A 23,662-nucleotide genomic window follows, 5' to 3' on the forward strand; every position below is an offset into this window, starting at 1 on the left:
TTCTCTGGAGCCCAGCGCCCCACTCAGAGAAAACAAGTGGTGTTGGGAAGTGGGGTTTCTAGAATGCACAGGACATGGGAAGATGAATTGTCCAACATTTCACCAGTTCTCCTAGAGTTATTACTGTCTCTCAAGACATCTTTCTTATCTATTGCAATCTTGCAACAGAGAGAGCTCCTTGAGATACCACCACCTCTTGACCCAGTAGAGTAGATACTAGGGACCTGGGAGAATATCTGATAAACATGAGACCTCCAGCAAATATTTGTTCAAAAAATGAATAACAAAAGCTACCATTTATATAGCGTTTGCTACCTGCCAGACACAATACTATCTCATTTAATCCTTTCAAAAATCGTAAGAGGCAAGAATTATTATCATCATTTGACAAATGAGGAATTAATTAAGCACCTGCCCTATACTGACATGGTATAGATGGTATGTGAACTGCTGTTTGGCCAGTTCTGTGGTCCCCATTCTTCCCCACGGTACTGCCCAGGAAACCAAGCACAGACTAGGATGCTGTTATATTGACCCTGTAGGAATTTATTCTTTAACTATTTCAGTCTAAAACATATGCTGTATGTGTATAACCCCTGGAGGGGTTAGTTATCATCTGAAGTGTTCTAATCAGGAATCCGCACTCTAGAGGGTGGTTACATAAGCACTTCAAATGGCATCAAAGCCTACACCAGCGGGCTGAATGTGCTGAGGTATGCTAGAGGTTTTCAACAGAAGGAGTTAGCCAGAAAGACGATCTGGGCCCTCACATGAATAATGTGGAGGAACCAGATCGGGCCAACCCCCTGACTCCCATGAAGCAGGTTGTAGGAATTTTTGTGCCTGCTTGCTAATAAAAATCTGTGTAACTGGCAGAATTTTGGCCATTCTTACTATCCCACCCGTAGGAGGTTATGGAGAAGGAGATGAACGGTCTCCACTCATCCCTAATCTCCACAGGCCACGAGTATAGGAACCTGATAAGCGCCATAAGACCAAATTGGTTCAGACCTGTTCACAGTGAGTGACCACCAAGGCCTCTCAGAAAAGTAAAAGGAGACTCTCAGCTTCAGTGACCCAACTGAGCCTTGGACTCTGAGCGCACAATGGCTTTCTTCCTCTCCGTCTGCTGTCAGGCCACTGTCATAAGTGAACATCAGACAGGAATGAGCTTTAGGTGTTGTGAGCACCATTTCTGCATGGACCCACAGAGGAGGCTGGGGGCTCGGAGCCTTTCCAGCAGGCTCCCACCAGCCTTCCACCTCTCTCCTCTCTCTCCCGCTACTGGTCCAGTCAAAGACAGTGCCCAAGATGGCTTTTCCCTTACTTCAGTTTTGCAAAGTTCCCCTCTGCTGTGGTGACTCTCTCATAATCCTGCCTTTTCCTCCAATTCTCAAATATTCTGACCTGAAAGGTAGCTGTGCTGAGGAAATAATTTCCCCACTTTACCACAGGACAAACTGAGGCCAGAAGCAAGGCGATGGTTTATCCAAGCTTACAGTTGGGCATCTAATGGAGTACCTGGAACAACTTCAAAGTCAGCTATCATAAATGAATGAATGAATGAATGAATGAACAAATGAATGAAAGGGAAGGAGAGAGGGAGGGGAGAAGAGAAGGATATCAGCATCAGCTGATGTTATTGTCTGGATGTGGTCAGCGGCCAGTTTGACTCAGTCTCAGATCCATGGAAGGCTTCAGAGAAGGTGACTTAAGACAGAAAGATTGTGGGGAATAGACAGTGTCTCGTCATCTCAACCCTTAATTCCAGAATTAAGTTAGGGGTAGGCCAGCCTGGAGGTCCATAGCAACTCCTCCCTGGGTTGGGGTGGTATGGGGAGGGCTGCAGTTAAGTGTGACGGGGGAGCCAGGCTTCCCTCACTGAAGGCCATACAGCTGCCTTTACTGACTGGGACTAAGAGGGGAGGCGAAGGAGACACCAGAAATCCAACCAGAGTTGGTAGGGAGGTGGGCAGAACCTCCCCGGGCTGCCAGCATGCGGTGGCTGGGGGCAGGCAGAGGAGGCAACATCAGCAAAGAAGGCTGATGGGACAATCCCCAGCATTAGATGGGAAACTGCCCCTCCTGGGACCTCCCCTGCTAGCCTGGTTATTGATGACCTGCAGTCCCTGAGGAATACTGGGCTCTAGGGTTATGGGAGGCACTCTCTCCTTGGAACAGAGGAGGGGATGAGCCCATTCTCCTCTAGGCATCTGGTGAGTATTAGGTAGGGACTAATAATAAAAATTGAAGAACTATAAAACTCAGCTATAAAGGACATTATCCATTATCCATATTCCCAATTGGGGAAATTTTAATATGGTCTGTATGGTAGATGATAGTATTGTACCAATGATAGGTTTCCTAAGTGTGATAGTATTAAGAGAATACCTTTGTTCTTAGGAAGATACATGTTGAAGTATTCAGGGGTAAAAGGTCATGATGTGTACAACTAACTCTCAGATGGTAGAGGAAAAGAATGATATGTTATAACATATTATATATAATACACTAAACTATATGTAAATATAAAAATATACACAATATATAATAGAAATAGGTAACATAAATATATAACATAATGTAATATAATATAATAGATATTATATAGGTGTAAAGACAGAGAGAGAGCAAATGTGGCAACCGTGTTAACAACTGGTAAATCTAGGCAGAGTATATGGGTGTTTAATGCACTGTTTTTTGCAACTTCTGTCAGTTTGAAATTTTTTTTTTTTTTTTGACGATTTTATTTATTTGTCAGAGGAGAGCACAGCAGGGGGAGCAGCAGGCAGAGGGAGAAGCAGGCTCCCCACAGAGAAGGGAGCCCAATGCAGGACTCGATCCCAGGACCCTGGGGATCATGACCTGAGCCGAAGGCAGACGCTTAACCATCTGAGCCATTCAGGCACCCAGTTTGAAATTTTCAAAATAAAAGCTGGGGGGGAAATTTGAGGGAAGAAGAATAGCTATCACTTACTGAACAATGACTGGATCCTAAAATTTATGTAACTCTATTATCCGATTTCATCCTCAAACCAACTCCAAAGAGAGACATTATGATTCACGTATTAGAGGAAAGGAAACGGAGTCCCAGGGAGGCTAAGGAGCTTGCTCCAGTTTACAGAGCTAGGACTGAGACAGAGCCCAAAGGAAGGGGGAGGTCACAGGGAGGAGTGCGGTGGGAAGACTAGGGGCTAACACTTCTTTGAGCCTTTCTGTGTGCTAGCAGCGTTTTAAACTCATCCATGCACATGAACTCATTTAATCCTCCCTTCCTAAAAGCTTTGTACTTTGTGATAAATCACTTAATTGGTGTGGTGGGAGGGAACAAAGAGGCACTCAAAACACACTGATCGAAGTGTAGGTGGGTGCAGTCTCCTCTGAGGGCAACTTGGCTGCATCTATTGAAATTTAAAATTCATATTGTGTTTAGAGCCAGCAATTCCACTTCTAAATATTAATCCATAAAGATAGCCATAAATGTGGACCAAGAAGTATGTACCTAGACATTCACTGTAGCAAGCATGTAATATCTAAAGATTGGAAACATCCTAAGTATCCATCATTAGGAAGACTAGGGGACCTCTAAAAAAAGTAAGGCATGTCCAAGTGTGCTAATATGCCACACACAGTCAACAAATGGTAATGTCAAGAGAAAAAAAGCAAGGGATGCTTCCTTAGTGTTGAAAAGGGGATATAAATAGATACATATAAATATATTTAAAGTTGACCCTTGCACAATGCCAGGGTTAGGGGCACCAACTTCCATGTAGTAAAAAATCAGTATAACTTTTGACTCCCCCAAACCTTAACTAGTAGCCTACTGTTGACCAGAAACCTTACTGATAACACAGTTGATCAGCACATAGTTTGTATGTTACATGTACTAAATACTGTATTCTTACAATAATACTGAATTTTTCTTAATTTTTTTGGTATTTCTAGGTATGTGGTTCATCAGCAAGTTTTTTGAAATTGTTGCAAATCTCCAAAAAAAATTCAAATATATTTATTGAAAAAGATCCATGTAAGGGCTCAGTTGGTTAAGCATCCGACTCTTGATTTTGGCTCAGGTCATGATCTCAGGGGTGTGAGATCGAGCCCCGCATTGGGCTCTGCGCTCACTGGGGAGTCTGCTTGAGATCCTCTCTCTCCCTCTCCCTCTACCCCTCCCTGCCTTAAAAATAAATAAATCTTTAAAAAAAGAAAGAAAAAGATCTATGTATAAGCGGACCTGTGTAGTTCAAATCCATGCTATTCAAGGGTCAACTGTATATGTATTCATGCATATTTTATGCATAAAATATCTTTTGTGTTTGGGGAGAATGATCTGGGGACAAGGGCAGGATGGGAGGTAGACATTTTTCATCGTTAGCCCTTCCATATTATTTGAAATGTATGTGCATGATGAGCTATTCAAGGTGAATGAAGGCATGAATGAATGAATGAATCACCCTAACCAACTCCAGAAGATTTGCTTTGGGGCTACCTAAGGCATCTTCCTGAGTGTTAAAGGGATAGCAGAGGCCAGGGTCCCACAGTCTGGGGTTGATCTATCTCAATCCCCAGGAGCTATGAATCCATTTGCAAGTTCAGCCCCTGGAGTCCCATTGGCCCAGTTGAACTTTTGCCCTTGGCTTCCTGAACTATTGGGACCAGCTTTCTAAAGTATCTGTGCTCTCAAAGTTATGCCTGAGAATTGTCTGGGGAGCTTGTTAACTGGGTAATCTAGCAGCCTCACCTCCAGAGATTCAAATTCAAATTTGGGGTGGAGCCAGGGGAATCCTTCATCAAGGCCTGGAGTGAGTCTTCCAAAGCCCCTTTGGAGAAATGGGCCCTGGTGGTGGTTGCCTCTGTTCAGCCTGGACAGAGAGCCTGTAGGATTGGGGAAGAAAGCAGTTTTGAAATGTGGATCATTCCCTGCAATATTCTCTATATTCATCTTCTTTACCAAAAGTTGAGTGTTCTAGGGGCGCCTGGGTGACTCAGTCGCTTAAGCGTCTGCCTTTGGCTCAGGTCATGATCCCAGGGTCCTGGGATAGGGCCCCTAATCAGGCTCCCTGCTCAGCAGCAGGGAGTCTGCTTCTCCCTCTCCCTCTGTGCTTGCTCTCTCTCAAATAAATAAATAAAATCCTTTAAAAAATAAATAAAATAAAATAATCTTTAAAAACATGACTTTTAATGGCTGTGTAACCTTCTTTTGTGTGGGTAGATCCTAATTTATTGAATCAGCCCCTTGTTGTTGGCCCCTCCTCCCCGCCTGCTCGTGCTTTCTCTATCAAATAAATAAATAAAATCTTAAAAAAAAAAAAAAGTTGAGTGTTCCAATCTCCTCTGGGTGTAGGATTGTACTGGTGAGCTGAGGGACGGCAAGTCCTTGAAGAACAAGGGTAAGCAGACCTCTGAAGCTGCCCAAGCTGTCTCGTTCGTTGGCCTTCTGGCTCCTTGGCCGGCTCCCTTCTCATAAATAATGCATATACATGCATGCATACGTACGTACATACATACATACATACATTAGCAAGCAAGTCACCCTCTGGGTTGTGTGACTTTTTTTCCCCCAAATTACAAATCAGTGCATTGGTCTGGCAGTGGGACAGACTGCTGGAAATAAGGACTTCTCCAAATATCCTGGCCTTAAGTTCTCACAGGTTGCCAGCAAATGCGGGAACCTCCTTGGGGGGCGGTGGGAAGGTCTGGTCTTGCGCCCCATTCTGCGAGGGTCCCACGCCCGCCGGGGGCTGAACGGGTCTCGGGGCACCCGGCCGCCCTTCGCGGCAGCGGGTGCGGACGCCCGCGGAGAGCTCGGGGCGGGGGCCGGGAGACCCCGCCGCCCTCCCCGCCTGCCCCCGGGACAAGCCCAGCGGTGCGGAGAGGTGGGAGGCTGGAGCCTGCTGAGGTCATTTCCTGTGCCTCTCCCCGAGCCGCCCGAGGAACCGCGCGGGCGCTCGGCCTTTAAGGAGCCGGCGGGGAGGAGGGGGCGCGGCGCGGCGGTGAATGGGGTGCCGCGAGGCCCGGCTCGGCTTTGTGCGGCCAGCCCGCCGGCACCCCGCCCGGCCCCCGCCTCGCCTCGCCTCGCCCCGCCCTGCCCACCGCGACCCCTGCTGCCGCCGAGCGGAGACCCGGCGGCCGCCGCGGAGTCGGGCTAGAAGGACGCAAGGTCAGCGGCGGACGCGCGCGGAGGGCGCCCGGGTGCCGGGTGGGCGGCGGGAGCGCCGGCGAGCTGGCGGGAGGTTGCGCGGCCGCGCGCGCCCGGCGGGCAGGGACGGGCTCGGAGGTGTGCGCCGGCCCGGAGGGCTTTGGCGGGGCGGAGAGGACGGGGTCTCTCCGGCCGCGGGGCGATCCCGGAGCAGGTGCCTCCCCACCTGGCGCTGGGGGCGCTGGGGGCGCTGGCAGCCGCGGTCGGGCTCGGGGGACCCGCAGCGCGCGGCGAGGAGTCGCCTTCCTCGGGAGGAGCGAGAGTTTGGGACCGGCTGGAGCCAGTTGCCCCCGGGAAGGGCCCTCGGGCGCACTTGCCGGCTTTACTCCGCGGTGCCCGGGCTCTCGCTCGCGGTCCCCCCTCCCGCTCTCCTCCCCGCCTGGCTCAGGTAATCTCTTCTGTGATTTCGCGGTGGTTCTTTTAGGGATTCTGTTGGGTCAGGCTCGGCTTCTAGGGGCAGGTCAGCCAAGCAGAAAAGAAAAACAAGTTGGGCACTGAGTGACAAGCAGGAGCTTTGTGTCCTGGGAGGCTTAGAGAGGACTGTGTCACCAGGGACCAGGAAGACTTAATGGGGGTGGCAGAGGCAGTGAAGACCCGCACTTGGGAGTAGAATCCGCTCCCTGTTGGATTTCTCCCTGCCAGGACATCTCTATAAGCTTTTACTGTGAGTCTATCTCATAAAACTCTTTTGGACAGCCTTCATTTCAGGTAAAATTTCTACTTGAAAGATCATTTTATTACCAATTTGGAAAAGTCGTGGGTTCCTTCATCAGGTTTTTTGGACTGTCTTCTCCGTGCCAGACACTGTGTATGGTAGTGTCACTTAAGACTTTATAGAACTTCAGTTCTAGTGTTTCTGCATGTTATTATCCTCCATTTTACAAAGGAGGAAACAGACCTGGAAAAATTGTGATTTACCCAGAGTCATATAGCTAAAAAGTGGAAGAGGCCAAACTCAAACCCAAGCCTCCTAAATTCCAAATGCGGGGGCCACTGTTAGCCGCCTTCCCTCCCACAGGCTGCTGAGGGGACCTGCTTAGAGCCGGGTGATGGCGGGGGACACCCCGTGGTCTCAAACTCATTGAGACCAGCAGCTGAGTTGAGAAAATGTGGTGCCCCTCTGCCCTCTTCAGAAGTCAGGGGAAGAAGCGTGTACCTCCTACTCTGCACCCCCATGGTGCACTCCTCTTTACTATTCCCTTCTCTCTATGAGGCTATGTATCCATGTGGGGAGCTCTGGGCTCCTTATGGTTTGAAGTGTGCTTTATACATGCTGATGTTAATGTGTGGAGGATTCCCTCACTCCTGATCTGGGTGAGTTCACAGCAGGCTGGCTGTTGAGCCACCGTCCTGCATTTTCTGGAGAGCCCAGCTGAGCTTTCTCTCCCTTCTGTCAAATTCAAAACTGACCTCCTCCATGGGCAAACAGGCACTGATTGCTGGCTGGAGTATGAATTCGAATAGTCTTGGGGAAGGCAATTTAGACTATTTGGCCATTTAAAAATGTGTATCACTTAATCCTACAATTCCATTTCTGGGACTTTATCCTTCAGATATACTCCCATGCACGTGAAATGATACATATTTGTTGCAGCATTGTTTGTTTTAGCAAAAGGTTTCAGACAACCCAAATGTCTGTCAGTAAGGGACTCTTAAATAAAATCATGTAATACCTATACAGTAGAATACAGTATAGCTGTGAAAAAGCATGGAGGGAAGATAGGTCAGGTATGTATGCTGGTATAGGACGATCTCTCAGTTATAGGTTAAGTGCAGTGTGTATGGTGGGCCGCCATTTGTGTTTATGTGTGTGCATGCAACGTATATGGGAATGCTTGTGTCTGCACCGGATATCTCTGAAAGATGTAAAACCCCATAACACAGTTGCCTCTGGGGAGAACTGTGGCTGGGGTACGGGGGGCAGGGGAAGAAGCCTTTGTACGACATACTCTTTTGTTCAGTATTCAAAAATAAAGAGATAAAATAATTTTTAAAAATCTCCTGCCCCTTCTGAGGTGGATCTGGTAGTGAACACATCTGTGGGCCACACCTCCTAGTATGCCCAGGCACTGGTAATTAGTTTGCCTTTTCATTGTTGATAGTAGCTATCATTATTGAGGGCTTACTGTGTGCCAGGCTTTTGTAATACCTCCAGTAATTCTCAAAAAAAAAAAAAAAAAATACAACCTAGTGTGGTCTATGAACTTGCCATTTTTCTTTAAAGATTTATTTATTTATTTGAGAGAGAGGGAGCCTGTGCAAGTGGGGGGAGGGGCAGAGGGAAAGTATCTTCAAGTGGACTCTCAGATGAGAGCGGAGCCCAGATGGATGCGGGGCTCAGTCTCACAGGCCATGAGATCATGACCTGAGCCGAAACCAAGAGTCGGACACTTAACTAAGCCACCCAGGCGCCCCTGAAATTGCCATTTTTGAAGGTCAGAAAAATGGTTAAATGTTGATAATGTCATGTGATTCAACCTAATATTATTGCCCTCCTTTTCAAATATTATTGCTCTCAACTTCAAAATGGCGCTGAGGCTCAGAGAGGTTAAGCAAATGGTTTAAGGTCACAAGATTAATTAATGCCAGAGCCAGTCCTCAAACCCAGGCTTGTTTGGTGCCAGAAGGGGGGGATCTTAAGTACTGTACTCTGCTGTTTCTCTTTACTGGTTTTGTTCTCAAAGGATCCTATTCCTGATTGTCTTAGTCCCTTCTGGTATTTAGATCCCTGAAGGTTGGAACATCCTCACCTTTTCCTGTCTCTTCCAACATTGTGAAATGTGCTGCTCAGCACCCAAGAGTAAAACACATATTGTTGGCTTGATCAGATGACAAGGTGCGGGCAGGGGGAGCTATGCCCCTCTGTCTACTCCCCTTCCCCCAACTCCATCCTCAGAAAGGGGGCACAAAGCTCTTCCTTTCCCACAGTTGGGCCGGTGGTCAGCCTAGTCTAGCACTTTTAGAAGATGGTGGTAGCCCATCATTAGCAAGTGGGAATCACAAGAGGTCCTCACACTCAGGGAGTGAACCATAGTGAGGTGGCACGGGAGAGCCCAGTGGAAACTGTACCCAGAACAGAGTTCCTGTTACCTTGGGAAGCCTCCTGCAGTGACCTCTGACCTCTTCCTTTTAGGGTCTTGTATTGGCTGGTCCTCTTTGCAGGGAAGTTCCAGGATATCCAGGATATATAGACCTGAGCCGTGCAAACCGTGGGATCTTTATTCATCTTTATGTCCCCATCCTTGCACGGAGGAATCACATCACAAAAGTTGGTTGAATTAAATTTAATCTCAGCATCTTGTCAATTTCTGGTCAGATCCCTACACTTGCCAAAGCCATCCCAGGTCAAGTCTGTGTTTCCTCTGATACAGGCCCAGAGTCTGAGGTCACCTAACATCACCCATCCTGCACGCAGCCTCTGCCTCTGAGGCATACTCCACCACCCTCCTTGGCTGTCAGTCCAGGATGCTGGAGGACTTAGGGAGTTCCAAAGCAGGGCCTCAGGCCGTGCAGTCATTTGTCACCTGCTGAGCAGTTTAGCATGCTGGGCACTAGTAGGAATCAAGAGAAGTGGGTTTCACAAGAGTGGCATGAGTTGATCTTGTAGCTGGGGGGGGGGGGGGGGGGGGCCCATGGGGACTTACTGTACTATTCTCCCTACTTCTTGTGTGTATTTGAAACTTTCCAGAATGAAAAAATGAACAGTTGTACTGGCTTTTGTTCCTTCTCTCATTTCCCCATCTGTTTTGCCATTAATGTTCTGTGTTAGGCTAGCCAGGTAGCATGAGACTCTACCACCACCGGGGCATCTGCATGGAGAGAGGATGTTCTGTATGTTGGGAGATCGGGATGCTTGGCCCAGCTCTGATACTACTTAGCTCAGTGTCTCAAGTCACAGATGTGATGGGTTTTCTCATCCGTTCATTGTGAATAATATCACTTGTCCTACATCTCAGGGATTTGGGGAGGATAAGGGGAGAAATCACGCCTTCACGGTGCTTTGGAAAGTTAAAAACCATTCTGTAAATTCTTTTCTGCTCATCTTTGCACATCTTCACGGGAGGTACAAGTGTGAGGTGACTTAGCAGGTGAAGCTCAATTTACTGGGATTTTGCCTTAACATCTCATGTTTTATAGCTGCTGCGGCAACCACCTGCTTCTGTCGGAAGAGCCTCTGGGCCACGTGCTTGGCAGCAGGCACCTTGCTCAAGTTCCCTTTCTCATGCCCGTAGCTCTTCTCATGTCTCACATGCTGAGACAAGCCTAGCACAGGTCCAGCCCCCTCACTACATTCCCAGGGCAAGGGAGAGGCTTCAGCAGAGCACTTGATCTGTTCAACAGTGTGATGTCATAAGATGCTTGATTGGGAAAGGACTCCCTGCAGTCTGGGTATAATTTCAGATATCAGGGCTCGTCAGAGGCCACTGATGTGTTTTATTTCCAAAGCTCCTGGAGATTTTGATGATTTGGTTTTCCACTGTCCTCATGGAATCGGAGCTGCAGCTTTGACAATCAATAAGAGGGAATTAATATTCACCAAACTTTTCTGGTGATGGGTATTAAGGAGGGCACGTTCTCCATGGAGCACTGGGTGTTATGCACAAACAATGAATCATGGAACACTACATCAAAAACTAATGATGTAATGTATGGTGATTAACATAACAATAAAAAATTTAAAAAAATATTCACCAAACCCTTTTAATGCCACACAGGATTAAGTTTCCCCTGCCCCTTGGTTTTGCTTGGGTGTTTTTACCGCTAATTCTTAGCCCTGAGCTAGGTTGCAAGACTTCCAGGTCCTACTTTCAGATCTGCCACTTTTTTTTTTTTTTCCCTATGAGGAAAAGCAAAATTCCTTTAAAAGACAAAGCAAATGAAACACGATGAAGCCTCCCGGCCTTCTCTGGAGGCCCCACAAGGTTCTGTTTTGTCTTTTCAGCTGTGATCTTAGCTCAGAGAAGGTCATGTTTTGTTTTTGTCTTTTGTCTTCCTGCCCGTCCCAGTCGGTCCCAGTCTTTTGAGGTGGGGATTGCTGGGAGGTCACAATGTCCGGATTGTTCAGGATGACAGTCCCGGGAGAGCAGGGCTGAGGTCACATGTCCAGAGTTCTGAGCTGCCCAGAACCCGAAGACTTAGACACCAGATCCGTCAGTGTTTTATGGTGGGGCTTTCTCTATAAGTCTACTGACCCTGTTTTTTAAATGAAAAGTCAGGACACATGATAAATGTGCTTACGGAGGTTATGGTGTCAGAATGTTTGAGACCAGGATGCCCTGGAAGATCTTGAATATAGGTTCACCTTAGTGCCAAGGATCCTGAAAGATCCCGTAAAATATTTCTCGTATTCTTTTTTTTTTTTTAAAGATTTTATTTATTTATTTGACAGAGAGATAGAGAGAGAGCACAAGTAGGCAGAGAGGCAGGCAGAGGGAGAGGGAGAAGCAGACTCTCCACCGAGCAGGGAGCCCGATGTGGGGCTCGATCCCAGGACCCTGGGATCATGACCCGAGCCGAAGGCAGACGCTTAACCGACTGAGCCACCCAGGTGCCCCTATTTCTTGTATTCTTAACAATCCAGCTCACTCTTTGTGAAATCAGAATTCTTTCCATTTTCTGGATGGGTAAAGAGCACAGTCGCTCAGAGCAGGGACTTTGGAACAAGAATCCCAGCCCCATTACTTACTAGCTCTAGAACTCTCTGTGTAGCCTCTCAGTTCCTCGGTGTCGTCGTGCGAGAGTAGGGACAATGCCTGCACCTTGTCTTATGTATTGTCATGAGGATTAAAGAGGCCACACATGCCTGGCATACAGTAAGAACCCAATAAATGATAGCTATTTGTGGTATAGTAGAAAGATGCTTATAGAAGTCAGATGTGAGGTGGTTAACCTACGGAGGGCAGGCTCACTGGTCACCATGGTAGCATCGGCAACAGTGCAGGAGGTGACTGGGTTTTCTGCGGCCATGTGGCTCCTGAAGAAGAGAAAAGGGATTAAAAAACAACAACAACAAATTTTTATTTCAGAAAATTCTAGGCATTTATTCAAGTAGAGAAACCAGTATAAAGAACTCCCAGGTGCCCATCACCTAACTTTAAAACTTATCAGCAATTTGATAAATCTTACTTCATGTATCTCCTCCCCACACCACTGCTAGCCCCCTACCATGAACTGTTTTTTTTTTTTTTTAAAGATTTTATTTATTTATTTGACAGAGAGAGAGATAGCGAGAGCAGGAACACAAGCACGGGGAGCGGGAGAGGGAGAAGCAGGCTTCCTGCCGAGCAGGGAGCCCGATGTGGGACTCGATCCCAGGACCCTGGGATCATGACCTGAGCTGAAGGCAGACGCTTAACGACTGAGCCACCCAGGTACCCACCATGAAGTGTTTTAAAGCATATATTCCAGATGTTCTGTCATTTCACCTGTAAGTCATATGTATCTCTGACCGATCACTTTGTAAAAATATTAACCTAAACAATTAAAAGTCGTTCCTTAAAAATCACCTAATACTAGAGTAATTATATGTCATGGTTTGGGACAGACCAAATTTATGTTTGTTGCCAAGTGTCATTATTGTTAGCAGGGGGTTAGGGAGCATTTAAAGTCCTGGTGACGGATGTGTCTTCCAGCCCATCTCTCCTCTGTGTTCACTCTGCTGTGTCCTCTCTTTGTTTCTGCATTTTCTCATCCCCAACCTAGTTTGTCTTCTCTAAAATTTGTCCAGGAGACATCTGGGTCCATTTCCCTGACTGGGCATATTATAGGTGTCTACTTGATTTGTTCTGAATTTGTGTGATTGCTTCCCAGAGACGTGTGGCATTCTCCAGAGGCTACAGCAGAATATCTACCAACGTTTTGTTTGCATTTTAAAAATTAGAGTGAGAATCTGTTCCAAAAGAGGATGATTAGATGACAACTGACAGAATCCCAACTAAATAGAAAACTGTCAAGGAAAATCAAAGCATCACATTTTCATTCCATTTTTTCTCATCAAAAATCTATATAAGTGGGGGCACCTGGCTGGCTCAATCGGTGGAGCATGTGACTATTGATCTCAGGGTCTCAAGTTCAAGCCCCACATTGGGCATGGAGCCTACTTGGAAGGGAGGGAGAAAGGAAGAAGGTAAGGAAGGAAGGAAGGAAGGATGGATGGATGGATGGATTACTAAATAAATAAATAAAATCTATATAGGTGTAGTAGAATCAGTACTAAATGGGAAACCACGGTTCTGCCTCCAGTTACCTATGTGATCTCAAATGAATCTGTCACTCACTTTAAGCCTCCCCTAAACATCCATCATCCCCCCCTTATCCCTGCCCCATAGCCTACCCCATTTCCCTGCTCCCATTTATCTGCGTATTGATTAGCAATTGGGAGTACATGGTAATTTTGCAATTAGACTTTCCTAAGAGTTCCTTGGAAAACTCAAAGATCAAGGGATCTCTTTTATTTACCTTTGCATCTCCAGTGCCTAGAACAGCGTCTGGCAATAAATGTTTATTGAATGGATACATATTTGTTAAATGGATAATTGAATAAAAAACAAATGAGACCCTACTTTCTACTGCTATAAAAATGAGACTAGGGGGATGCCTGGGTGGCTCAGTCGGTTAAGCGTCTGCCTTCGGGTCAAGTCATGATCCCAAGGTGTTGGGATCAAGTCCCACATCGGGCTCCCTGCTCAGCGGGGAGCCTGCTTCTCCCTCTGCCTGCCGCCCTCCCTGCTTGTGCTCACTCTCTGTTTCTCTCTCTCTGACAAATAAATAAATAAAATCTTTTAAAAAAAAAATGAGACTAGGTTCTCCTTACAGTTTCTCAGATTTTGTGATTCCCTGAGTTTGCTCAGCTAGCTTACGATGGAACGGGACACACTGAGCTAAGAAAAGTGGCCGTGGCAATGACTCACTCACCTCCCCAGCCCTATTTTCTCCGCCCTCCTCCTCACACACTTACTGCTCTTCTCTTCTCCCTGTGTGCTGCTTCCCAGGCATCCCTGGAATAGCCAGAAGTTGACTCCATCATGGCGGAACTCAAGGTGGAGACCCACGCCAGCGTGGACTGGCAGAAGCGCTGCCTGGCCCTGGAAACCCAGCTCTTCCGGTTCCGCCTGCAGGCCAGCAAGATCAGGGAGCTGCTGGCCGACAAGGTGAGTCCTGGGGAGCTAACCAGCCTCCCTGCAGAGGTCAACGTCAGACAGGGCCAGAGTGAGAGAGGGAGAGTTAGGGAAGGTGAACTTTCTGCTGCTGCTTTTTTTTTTGAGGTATTAATTTTTAATCCAAGTATATTTGACCTATAAAATTATATAATTTAAGGTATACCACACATTAATTTGATGCATTTATATATTATAATATAGTTGCCTTTGTAGTAGTAATTAGCACTTCTATCCCATTGCGTAATTGTCATTTCTTTTTAGTGGTTGGAATAATGAAGTTCCAGTTTCCTAGCAAGTTTGATGATTATAATGCAGCGTTATTGTCTATATTCACCATACTGTGTATTAGATCCCTAGGGCTTATTTACTACTCATTGCAGGAAGGTGAACTTTTAATAAGATACTTTCCACACATGCAAAATGAAACCCAGGGTATTTTTTTTATTTTTAAGTCCAAAATCAAAGCAGCTTACTAAGCTGTCATCTTGCATTCTTTCCTGCTCCAGAGAAATGATAGAAATCTTCTTGGTCCTCTGTTACCTCTTGGGTCAACTGTAGCTCTTATTCCCTTAATATTTCTTTTTTCAGTGTGGGGAAGGAAGATGTTTTAGGGGAGAAGAGGGGAAACTCCCATCCTGCTGTCACCGTCTATTAAGTATAGGAGCCTATGGAAGGCAGCCTGGTTTCCTGATGATAAGGACACAGGTTTTGGAGCCAACTAGCTCTGCCACTTACTAGCTGTGTTACCTGGTGAGTCCCCTCACCTCTAAGGCAGGTACACAAATGTCTGCTTTTCAGTTATTTTGAGAATTATGTCAGGTCACATATATAAAGGTTCTGGCATGGAATATGGGAATGATTATTATCTTTATAGGTTTGGATGGGCTGGTCGGTGAAACTGACCACCATTTGTAATGTTTCTCTGGGAAGATGCATTCTAAACAGCTGACTTTCAGAAGCATTTTTGGAGCATAACCTACCTAGAGAGTAGAGACCTATACTATATATATATCTCAGTTGAATCAACTCTTTTCTTTCTAGTTTTGTTTACATCATCCATCTGCTTACCCAACCCTTCTTTCATAGGACAAAAGTAAAATTCAGTCCACTCCTCTCCAAGTAATGTCAAAGTCTGGTTAGTAAAGCCTGAGGAAATGGCCTGTTTTATTTTTTATTTTTTTAAGATTTTATTTATTTGCGAGAGAGAGAATGAGAGACAGAGAGCATGAGAGGGAGGAGGGTCAGAGGGAGAAGCAGACTCCCTGCTGAGCAGGGAGCCCAATGCGGGACTCGATCCCGGGACTCCAGGATCATGACCTGAGCCGAAGGCAGTCGCCCAACCAACTGAGCCACCCAGGTGCCCCGATGGCCTGTTTTATTGATAGCCCCACAACCTGGAGTCTAGGAAGACAGGTTATTGGCATTACCTCTGCATTTCCACTGCTGAGTTCAGGCCCTGGACCAGCCTGAATGCCAACTTTGGGTCTGTTGGCATTGCTGTCTCCTAGTTCAGGCTTCGCAAAACAGAGACTGGCAGGTTCCTGTGGCTTTGGTTCAGGTACTAAGAGAAAGGGTAGAATTCGGCCACCTTAGGAAAAGGAAAGCAGGTCTTAGATAGTGGTTCTCAAAGGGTGGTCCTGGGGCCACCCATGCCAGAAACCTGGAGTGCTTATTAAGCATGTACATTTCTGGACCCCACCCCAGTCCTCCTGGTCCAAGTCTCCCGGGGGTGCAGCTCATAATCTGCATATTTAACAGGCTCCCAGAAATTAGTTTTGTACACTGTAAAGTTTGAGAACCTTGCCTTAGGATATGTTACTGGGGGAGGTGTGGGAAGGAAGGAAAGGATAAGTAAGGGTCTCCCAGCTGGTTTAAAACACATCTCAGAGGAAAGAGACTTCTGTTCCTAGTGATCAGAACCACAAAATAACCTTTTAAAAAAAGACCTCTATGAAACACCTAGAAATACTGGATTAAATATTTAAAATACCCTTCTCAGTGCAGAGCCATGCACTGAAGAAAATAGGAGGAGTCCTCAGGGGGCAAAACGAAGAGGAAAAACCTAAGTGGTACTCAACTCAAGCAGCTCAGTGGGACAGGCTGTGTGACTGGCCTCCCTGTAGTGATGAGAGGTTTGAGGTTTAATCTGTGGAGACAGATGAGGTCTGGCCCGTTGGAAGCTGGAGCTGAAACTGAAACTTTCCTGTAAAGTCAGGACTATCAAAGTACTTTACTGTAAATAAAAAGGTAGACAAGGAAAAGAAAATCATCTACCAACACAGGGAGATGACAAAACAGCTTCTCATGCTTAGCCAAGGCTCTGGGCAGAAAAAATAAAAGAAAGCCAAGAAAAGTACTCCCTGAGAGTCTGATGATGGTATTGGTTTAGCATTAGAATTTATACTATTTGTGTGGATCGGGAACCCTAAGTTCTGGGCCAGTGATACCTCTCAGAGACCTTGTAGGAATAGACACAGAACCTCTCTGGAGAAATAAGATCTCAACCCAGATCACATGGAATCCTCACATTATCCCATAGTAAACCCATAGTAAAGATGAATATATGATCCAAAACGACTAAATGCTTGAGAGAATGATCTGTCCTGAGTTAGAGTCCACATACACAACTAGATCCCACAAGAACTTTGAATAAAGAACTGTTGGCAAGACACCGTAAAATAAATGAGTTCAAAATTATTGAAGATGTAATGAAGTAATTGAACATGTGAGACAAGAATAAGACACTATTCAAAAAGATCAGGTAGACTGGAAAAAGAACCAAATAGAACTGCTAGAAGCAAAACATGTCTTCATTGAAATTAAATGTTCAACAGACAGATTAAACATCGGATGAGGCACCATCGAGATGAGCTTAATGAGTGGAAAGATGGAAAGATGGGCCTGGGGAAACCGTCCCCGATGCAGCATAGAGAGAGAAAGGCCCAGAGGCTGAGACATGGACGCTAGGATGACAAGATCCTATAAGGTCCCAGAAGTGGAGGACAGGATGAAGGAGAGACATTACTCAGAGAGACAATGGTTTAAAAATTCCCAAACTTAATGAAAGTTGTGAAGCCTCACATTTGTGAAGCAGAATGAATCTAGGCAGTATACATTTCTTAAAAATCTGTGCTGACCATATGAGCTAGATTATAGTTTGGCTTCCATAAGAAAGAACCCAAAAATACAATGGCTTAAAACCGGCAGTTGTTTATTTCCTTCTCATGTAACCTCCCAGACATGAGCGGTGTGTAGTCCTAGGGTGATGTTAGCTGCATGGTTGAAGAGGGTTCCCGTGATGGCCACATTCCACCCTTCCCTTTACCTGTATGACCCGGGGGTTCCATTCATTGCTTCTTCTCATATCCCATTGACCAAAACTTATTCTCATGGTTGTTCCCAGCTGCAGGGAAGATCGGAAAGTGTAGTCTTTATTCTGGATAACGATGTGCTCAGTTAAAAGTTGGAGGCTTTGATTTGTGTGAGAGAGAAGGAGAGAACAGATACTGGGGAACAAGTAGCAGTCTTAAGCCTGGAATTTAAGTCTAGAATAATGATAATAAACAGAAACAGAGTATGTAACTTTCAGATCAGTAGAGTAGGGAAATGGAATAAAATCTATGAAATCTAGACCAGGAAGAAAAACAAGAATATTAAAAAAAAAAAAAGGAGTAAATAGAAGGCACAAAATGCAATGGTAGAAATAAATCCAAATGTATCAGTCACAGGAGACATACATAAGAATGTCTTGTCACGTACAAGAATGTAGCATTGCTATATGAAAAATTAGAAATATCCTAAATGTTTATCAACAGGGAAGTGGATAAACATGCTGAATGTATTTGGAATACTACATTGCAGGTAAAAATGAATCAGGTGAGCTACATGTATAAATCTCAAAAACCATGGGCCCCTGGGTGGCTCAGTTGGTTAAGCGACTGCCTTCGGCTCAGGTCATGATCCTGGAGTTCCAGGATCAAGTCCTGCATCGGGCTCCCTGCTGGGCAGGGAGTCTGCTTCTCCCTCTGACCCTCCCCCATCTTGTGCTCTCTCTGTCATTGTCTCTCTCTCGAAAAAAAACCTTAAAAAAAAAAAATCTTAAAAAAAAAAATCTCAAACACCAGCGCTGAACAAAAAAGATCAGGAGGACATATAGAGAACAATATGGTTTATATAAAGTTTAAAACCTACAGGACAGTCTATCTATTGATTAGGGGTGTAGGCAAATGAGGTAAAATGTAAACACAACCAAGTGTGGGGTAGATGCTAGAAGTGAAATTGTGGAGTAGACTGGGGCCTTCACCTCTCTGTAGTGGCCCATTTCTTAAAAGATGTTGGAAGCAGAGAGGACAGAAATTAAGATTTGGTAAAGCTGACTGGTGGATACATGTTTTAAAATATTATTCTCTATGTGTTTTCTGAAATATTTCATAATAAAAAATGTCTTCAAGTGCCTTCCTCCCCTATTTCCCAGGGTCCTTAAACACATCAATAAACACACCTTCTCTCTCCACAGCCCCTTGGGTCTCAGTAGGTTGAACTTTTGTAGGATCGGCCCCATCTTCTCTTCCAGGCTGCCTTTGATTGTCATGTAGCTGGAATGCCCTCCCATAAAAAGGTTGGGCGCTCAGAGTGTGACTTGGGTAAAGAAAGGGGAAGCAAAAAAAAAAGGGGGGGGGAAGCATGTAGACATAGGGCAGAAGAGACTGGGGTGCAAAGGGAAGAGGGTAGAGAATAAAATCTTGACTAGGACTCACAGGCTGGAAGAATTAAGGAAGAGTACCAGGACATTAGCCCAACACAGAGCCCTTGGCAGGAAACTTTAAAAGCCATAAACACCATGTTGCTCAATGTCAGGGCTGCTCCTGTCACCTGCAATCATCCCCAAACCCACAGGACAGGTTCAACAGTTCACTTAGAGATTTTCCCCAGTACATCAAGGTAAGTTTCAGATCACGGGAAGAGATGACTCAGGTTTCTCAGGAGAGCTCGTGCTGGGGCCAAGCCCAGGTCCTGTCTGTGTTGCTGCTCCTAGAGCTTACTAGTTAATCATCACCAGTACCCTCCTACACGGGGTGAGCCAGGTCGGCTGGGTCCCTCTGAGCAGCCCTGTCGCTCGGCCGCCGGCCCGTGCGGATTGCACCGCCCGGATGACTGATGGCCGCTCACTCACTGCTGGCTGTGATGCAGGGCAGGCCAAGCCTGGGTGCTTCCCAGGGGATCGGCCCTTTCTGGGATCAGATACTACCCACGGGCTGTGAAGGCTTGGAAACGTGCCCTTCCTCCTTCGGCACCCCACAGCCTGCTCCTATCCACCTCCCTCTCGCAGAACTGCCATTCTGGGCACGGAATGATCTGTGCTAAAAAGCAAATTTTTCTGAAAGAAAAGGTGTCAAGGTTACCACATAATCCCTCGCCTAAGGGGGAGGGGGGGAGGGGAGGGGAAACAGTATTAGACCTTTTTCTGCCGGTTCACCTCACAAGGCCTGGTGTGCCGTTGCCATGGACACCCAGACTGTGCAGCCAGCTGAGTTGTGGGCGCACTTTCTGTCCAGGACAGGAGTCGAGGGAATGGCTGATGCCGTAGAGTTCACATCTTGCTCTGCTTCCTGGGAGCCGTCCGCCCCCCTCCCCCAACCCCCACCCGCACCCCCAGCCGGCTCTCTTCCTTGCTGTGCTGAAGAAGTCGCAAAGGCTGTTCAGATCAATTCAAAACTGGATACTGTTCTAGGAGGCTCTAGAGATGGTATGAAAGTCCCTTGGATTTTTTTTCATTCTTGCTAAACTTGTGCTTCAGTTATCCCGTCAGGAAAGTGGGAGTGTAGTAACTGTCCACAGATGAGCTCTCCACAGTAGGAATGACCATGACGAATACATGGCATCAATATTAGAACTAATTTTATTTATTTACTCTCTATCCGCTTCCAAAAGGGATTTGAGTGGATTTATTGAAAGAAGAAGTAATGTAATGAAACATCCCTCATTTTTTAGCTTGAATATTTTTCACTGAAGCAGCTTTTTCCCAAGACCCATTCCAGTAGGATTGTGTGCACTTCCTCGTTTCTGGAATTTCTTACTAGTTCTACGAACCAAGATTTTGAAATGCAATAACTCAGTTTTACATTTATATACCAAAAATGTGTAGTTCAAGACTTTTTTTTTTTTTTTGAACATATAAATGGTTCAGTTCAGGCCCCTTAAACGAAAGAACAATGACTGTCGCTTCTCCCCCCTCAGACCATGGACTGAACAGAGGCGGTGGTTCTCTGTAGGCATCAGCTTCTCAACGTATGGATAGAACACAGAGGCCAGAAAAACATATCCTTACATACCTTAGAATTTACGAAAAGGCCAGGTACTGGGAAAGGAGAGTACTAGGGCTGTCAGGACTAGTTGGAAATATGTTGAAGTCTGCATACAGTCATCACGGAATTGGCCTTCGCTGACAGATCCAATTTGCTTTGGGAACAGATACCTTCTAGAACTTTTATTCACTGTGTATGATCCTGTGTGTGTGTGTGTGTGTGTGTGTGTGTAGAGGGAGAGAGAGAGAGAGGCTTTTTATTCTCCTAGCTACCTATTTTTAATAGGGTCCACTGTAGTATTTTTCTGGAACCTTAGTATTGAAAGAGCTCTGTAACCCTGTGAAGCCATTCGAGAAGCTCTGTGCTGATACGGGCTTGGCCCCACAATGTATCCCAGAAGCTTTGCTATGCTTTGCATCCTGTGGCCAGGCTAGTGTTTTTCAGAGAGTGGTCTGTGGGCCTCCCACATCGGGATCACCTGAGATTTTTCTTTCCAAGCACATTCCTGGGTCCGTGCCTCAGGCTTGCTAATTAAAACCCTCTGTGGGCAAGGCCCAGGAATCTGCCTCGAGTAAGCTCCATGTGGGGCCTTACACCCCTGACAGTGAGATCTACAGGCACAGACTCTGTCCACGGCCTTGCCTCAGCCTCATTCAGCTGTCCTTCTAGTGGACATCTTAAGCCCAATGCGCCCCAGAGGAGCAGGGGAACCCACAGAGAAGACTCGGGCCCTTTCTCTCCTGCCTTTTCTGTAGTCAGACACCAGGGCAGCCCCACGGTGCTGTATTTTAAATATTTGGGACTAAACATAGGATTTGAATTAAACAAAAGATCCAGTAAAAAAAGAAAAAGTCGAAAGCCATCGTCTTTAATAACCGAGTTAGAACCATGTAATAGCTAAAACGGGGGGTTGCTACTCAGACGCTTGCAGGTAACTTACGTAAGTGAGACAGGTGGGTTCTGGAAAGGATTCAAGGGAACGTGCTGGAGCAAGAGGAGGAAGCCAGTTATTGCCGTGAGAAAGTGGAACCCTAGCATGTCCAGATCTTCTGAGTTTTCAAGGGAAGCTGGAAGCCAGGGATTGTGTGTGGAATCTCAGTTTTTACGTGACACGCGAGATTTGGATGTGAGAGGCGCGGCGGCTGACAGTGCAGTAGACTCTGGAGCCAGCCCTCCTGCGGGGGAGCCCTCGCTCTGCCTCTTAGCCACGGGGCCTGTTAGCGACGCTGCCCGCCCCTGCACACAGCAGCACTAATAGTAGGACGAGCTCCTTCCCATTGGGATGAAGATTAAATGAGTCGACACGTGTCGAGTGCTTAAGCCAGTGCTGGACACGCAGCCAGTGGCCTTGTTTAGTTCTGTCTGTGTCAGCTAAATGCCCCCAGCACGGGGGGTCGTACAAGACGCTCTGCAGGCGAGAGCTGGCAGCCTCAGGCTTGCAGCCATTCTTGCTCTAGGTGGATCATAAGTGGGACAGCTGTGTAATTTATCATCTAACCCAGGGCACTCTGGAGGGAGAAAAGAAGGCTCGGTTAGTAATTATTGTGGGACAACAGGGGAACACCAGACCGTCCCAGGCAAACTGGTCTCCCTGGTCCTCCGTGTCATCTCTATGAAAACCAACAAGGAACTTACTGTCAGCTTCTCCGTAAGGGCTGCGTTGTGTACCTGAGCTCTACGAGACGCATCTCGTGTGAATCTTCCCGGCAACCCTAGGCGGTGGAGACTCATTATCTTTTTTTCCTGGTGAGGAAACTGAGGCACAGCAGTTAAGGAACCTACCTAAAGCCACACAGTGGCAAAGCCAGTCAGGTTCAAGCCTTAGTGCTTCCCCGTACCAGAGCAGTGGTAGGAATGCGGAGCCCCCTTTTCCAAGGAGGGCTGAGCCCCAGCAGGTGCAGCGCTCGGCTCAGGCCACCGCTCTGCTCACAGGACTGTGCCGGGAGCGCACTGGAGGGCCCACTGCAGCTGCTGCCCTGGGGCTGCCATTTCACAGCGTCATGAGCGTAACAAGGAGCTGTGCACTCGGGGATTAAGCACCAGGTTGGCACCAAACGCACGTCATCAGGTCGCTCGCGGCCAGTGCCAGGGCCCCTGATTTATGAGTCTCGTGTGCCGGTCACAGCTGGTGAAAGTGGATCCGCCTCAGAGCCACCTGCCTGAACCCAGCACCTCCTTGGCCGGCGCATCACCCCAGGCCCACGGATAAAAGGACAGCTGAGGACACGGCCCTAGGGAACCTGCTGAGAGGAGAAATAGAACCCGGATGAGGGGTGGCCCTGTATGCAAGTGTAAAGAACAGTCTGCCATCGTGAAAAGTATTGATCCTGGCATTAAGTGAAGTTCGAAAACTCTAAAAATGACATTCCAGCGCAGACACCTGGAGTACTCCCGGGGCAGTGGAGAAAACGTGCGTTCGTGAAAACAGGGGAAGATGGTGTTAAAAATATTCTTTTCAAACAAGGATGGCAGGACGTTGGTAAATGTTGGACCATAGTGATGGATACGTGGTCATTAGACTCTTCTCAAAAACGTTCCAGATGTTTGAAATGTTTTCAGTGTTCAAAAATTAGTTTTAGAGGAAAAAAAAATACTCCAGCATAAAGGCAAATACAAAATGCTTTGAGTTTTTAGTGTCCCTGCTGGGCAGGTAAGAACAGCTAGAGGGTCGGCAGCAATACAGGGACCCAGCGGCTGCCAGCCCAGGCTGGGAGGAGACCCCAGGCTCTGGAAGGTGCCTTCTGTTCCATTTGCTTTAGTGATAGCGTACTTTATTATTTTTTTAAATTAGCGTATAATGTATTATTAGTTTCAGAGGTAGAGGTCTGTGATTCATCAGTCTTATATAATACCCAGTGCTTATTACAACACATACCCTCCCCAGTGTCCATCACCCAGTTACCCCATCCCTCTACCCTCTCCACTCCAGCAACCCTCAGTTTGTTTCCTGAGATTAAGAGTCTCTTATGGTTTGTCTCCCTTTCTGATTTCATCTTGTT

At 46.6% G+C, this 23,662-nt stretch overlaps 1 protein-coding gene across 9 annotated transcripts in view; it reads left to right on the forward strand.

Annotated features, from left to right (window-relative positions):
- The first annotated feature begins 5,322 nt into the window (after window positions 1-5,322).
- The window catches only part of PLEKHH1 (pleckstrin homology, MyTH4 and FERM domain containing H1), a 48,638-nt gene continuing 30,298 nt past the window's right edge, over window positions 5,323-23,662 (forward strand). For 2 of the 9 annotated variants that reach the window (XR_004299558.1, XM_032405382.1), the window contains exons 1-2: window positions 6,037-6,160; window positions 14,191-14,349. Coding sequence is in view for 7 of the 9 variants with exons in the window: in XM_032405382.1 (XP_032261273.1) it covers window positions 14,224-14,349 (126 nt within the window). In the remaining 2 variants the exon portion in view is untranslated. The other 7 variants (XM_032405375.1, XM_032405381.1, XM_032405378.1 and 4 more) reach the window with 6 other exon arrangements.

This window comes from Phoca vitulina, unplaced genomic scaffold (assembly GCF_004348235.1).
Source record: "Phoca vitulina isolate PV1807 unplaced genomic scaffold, GSC_HSeal_1.0 scaffold7, whole genome shotgun sequence".
Lineage (NCBI taxonomy): Eukaryota > Metazoa > Chordata > Mammalia > Carnivora > Phocidae > Phoca > Phoca vitulina.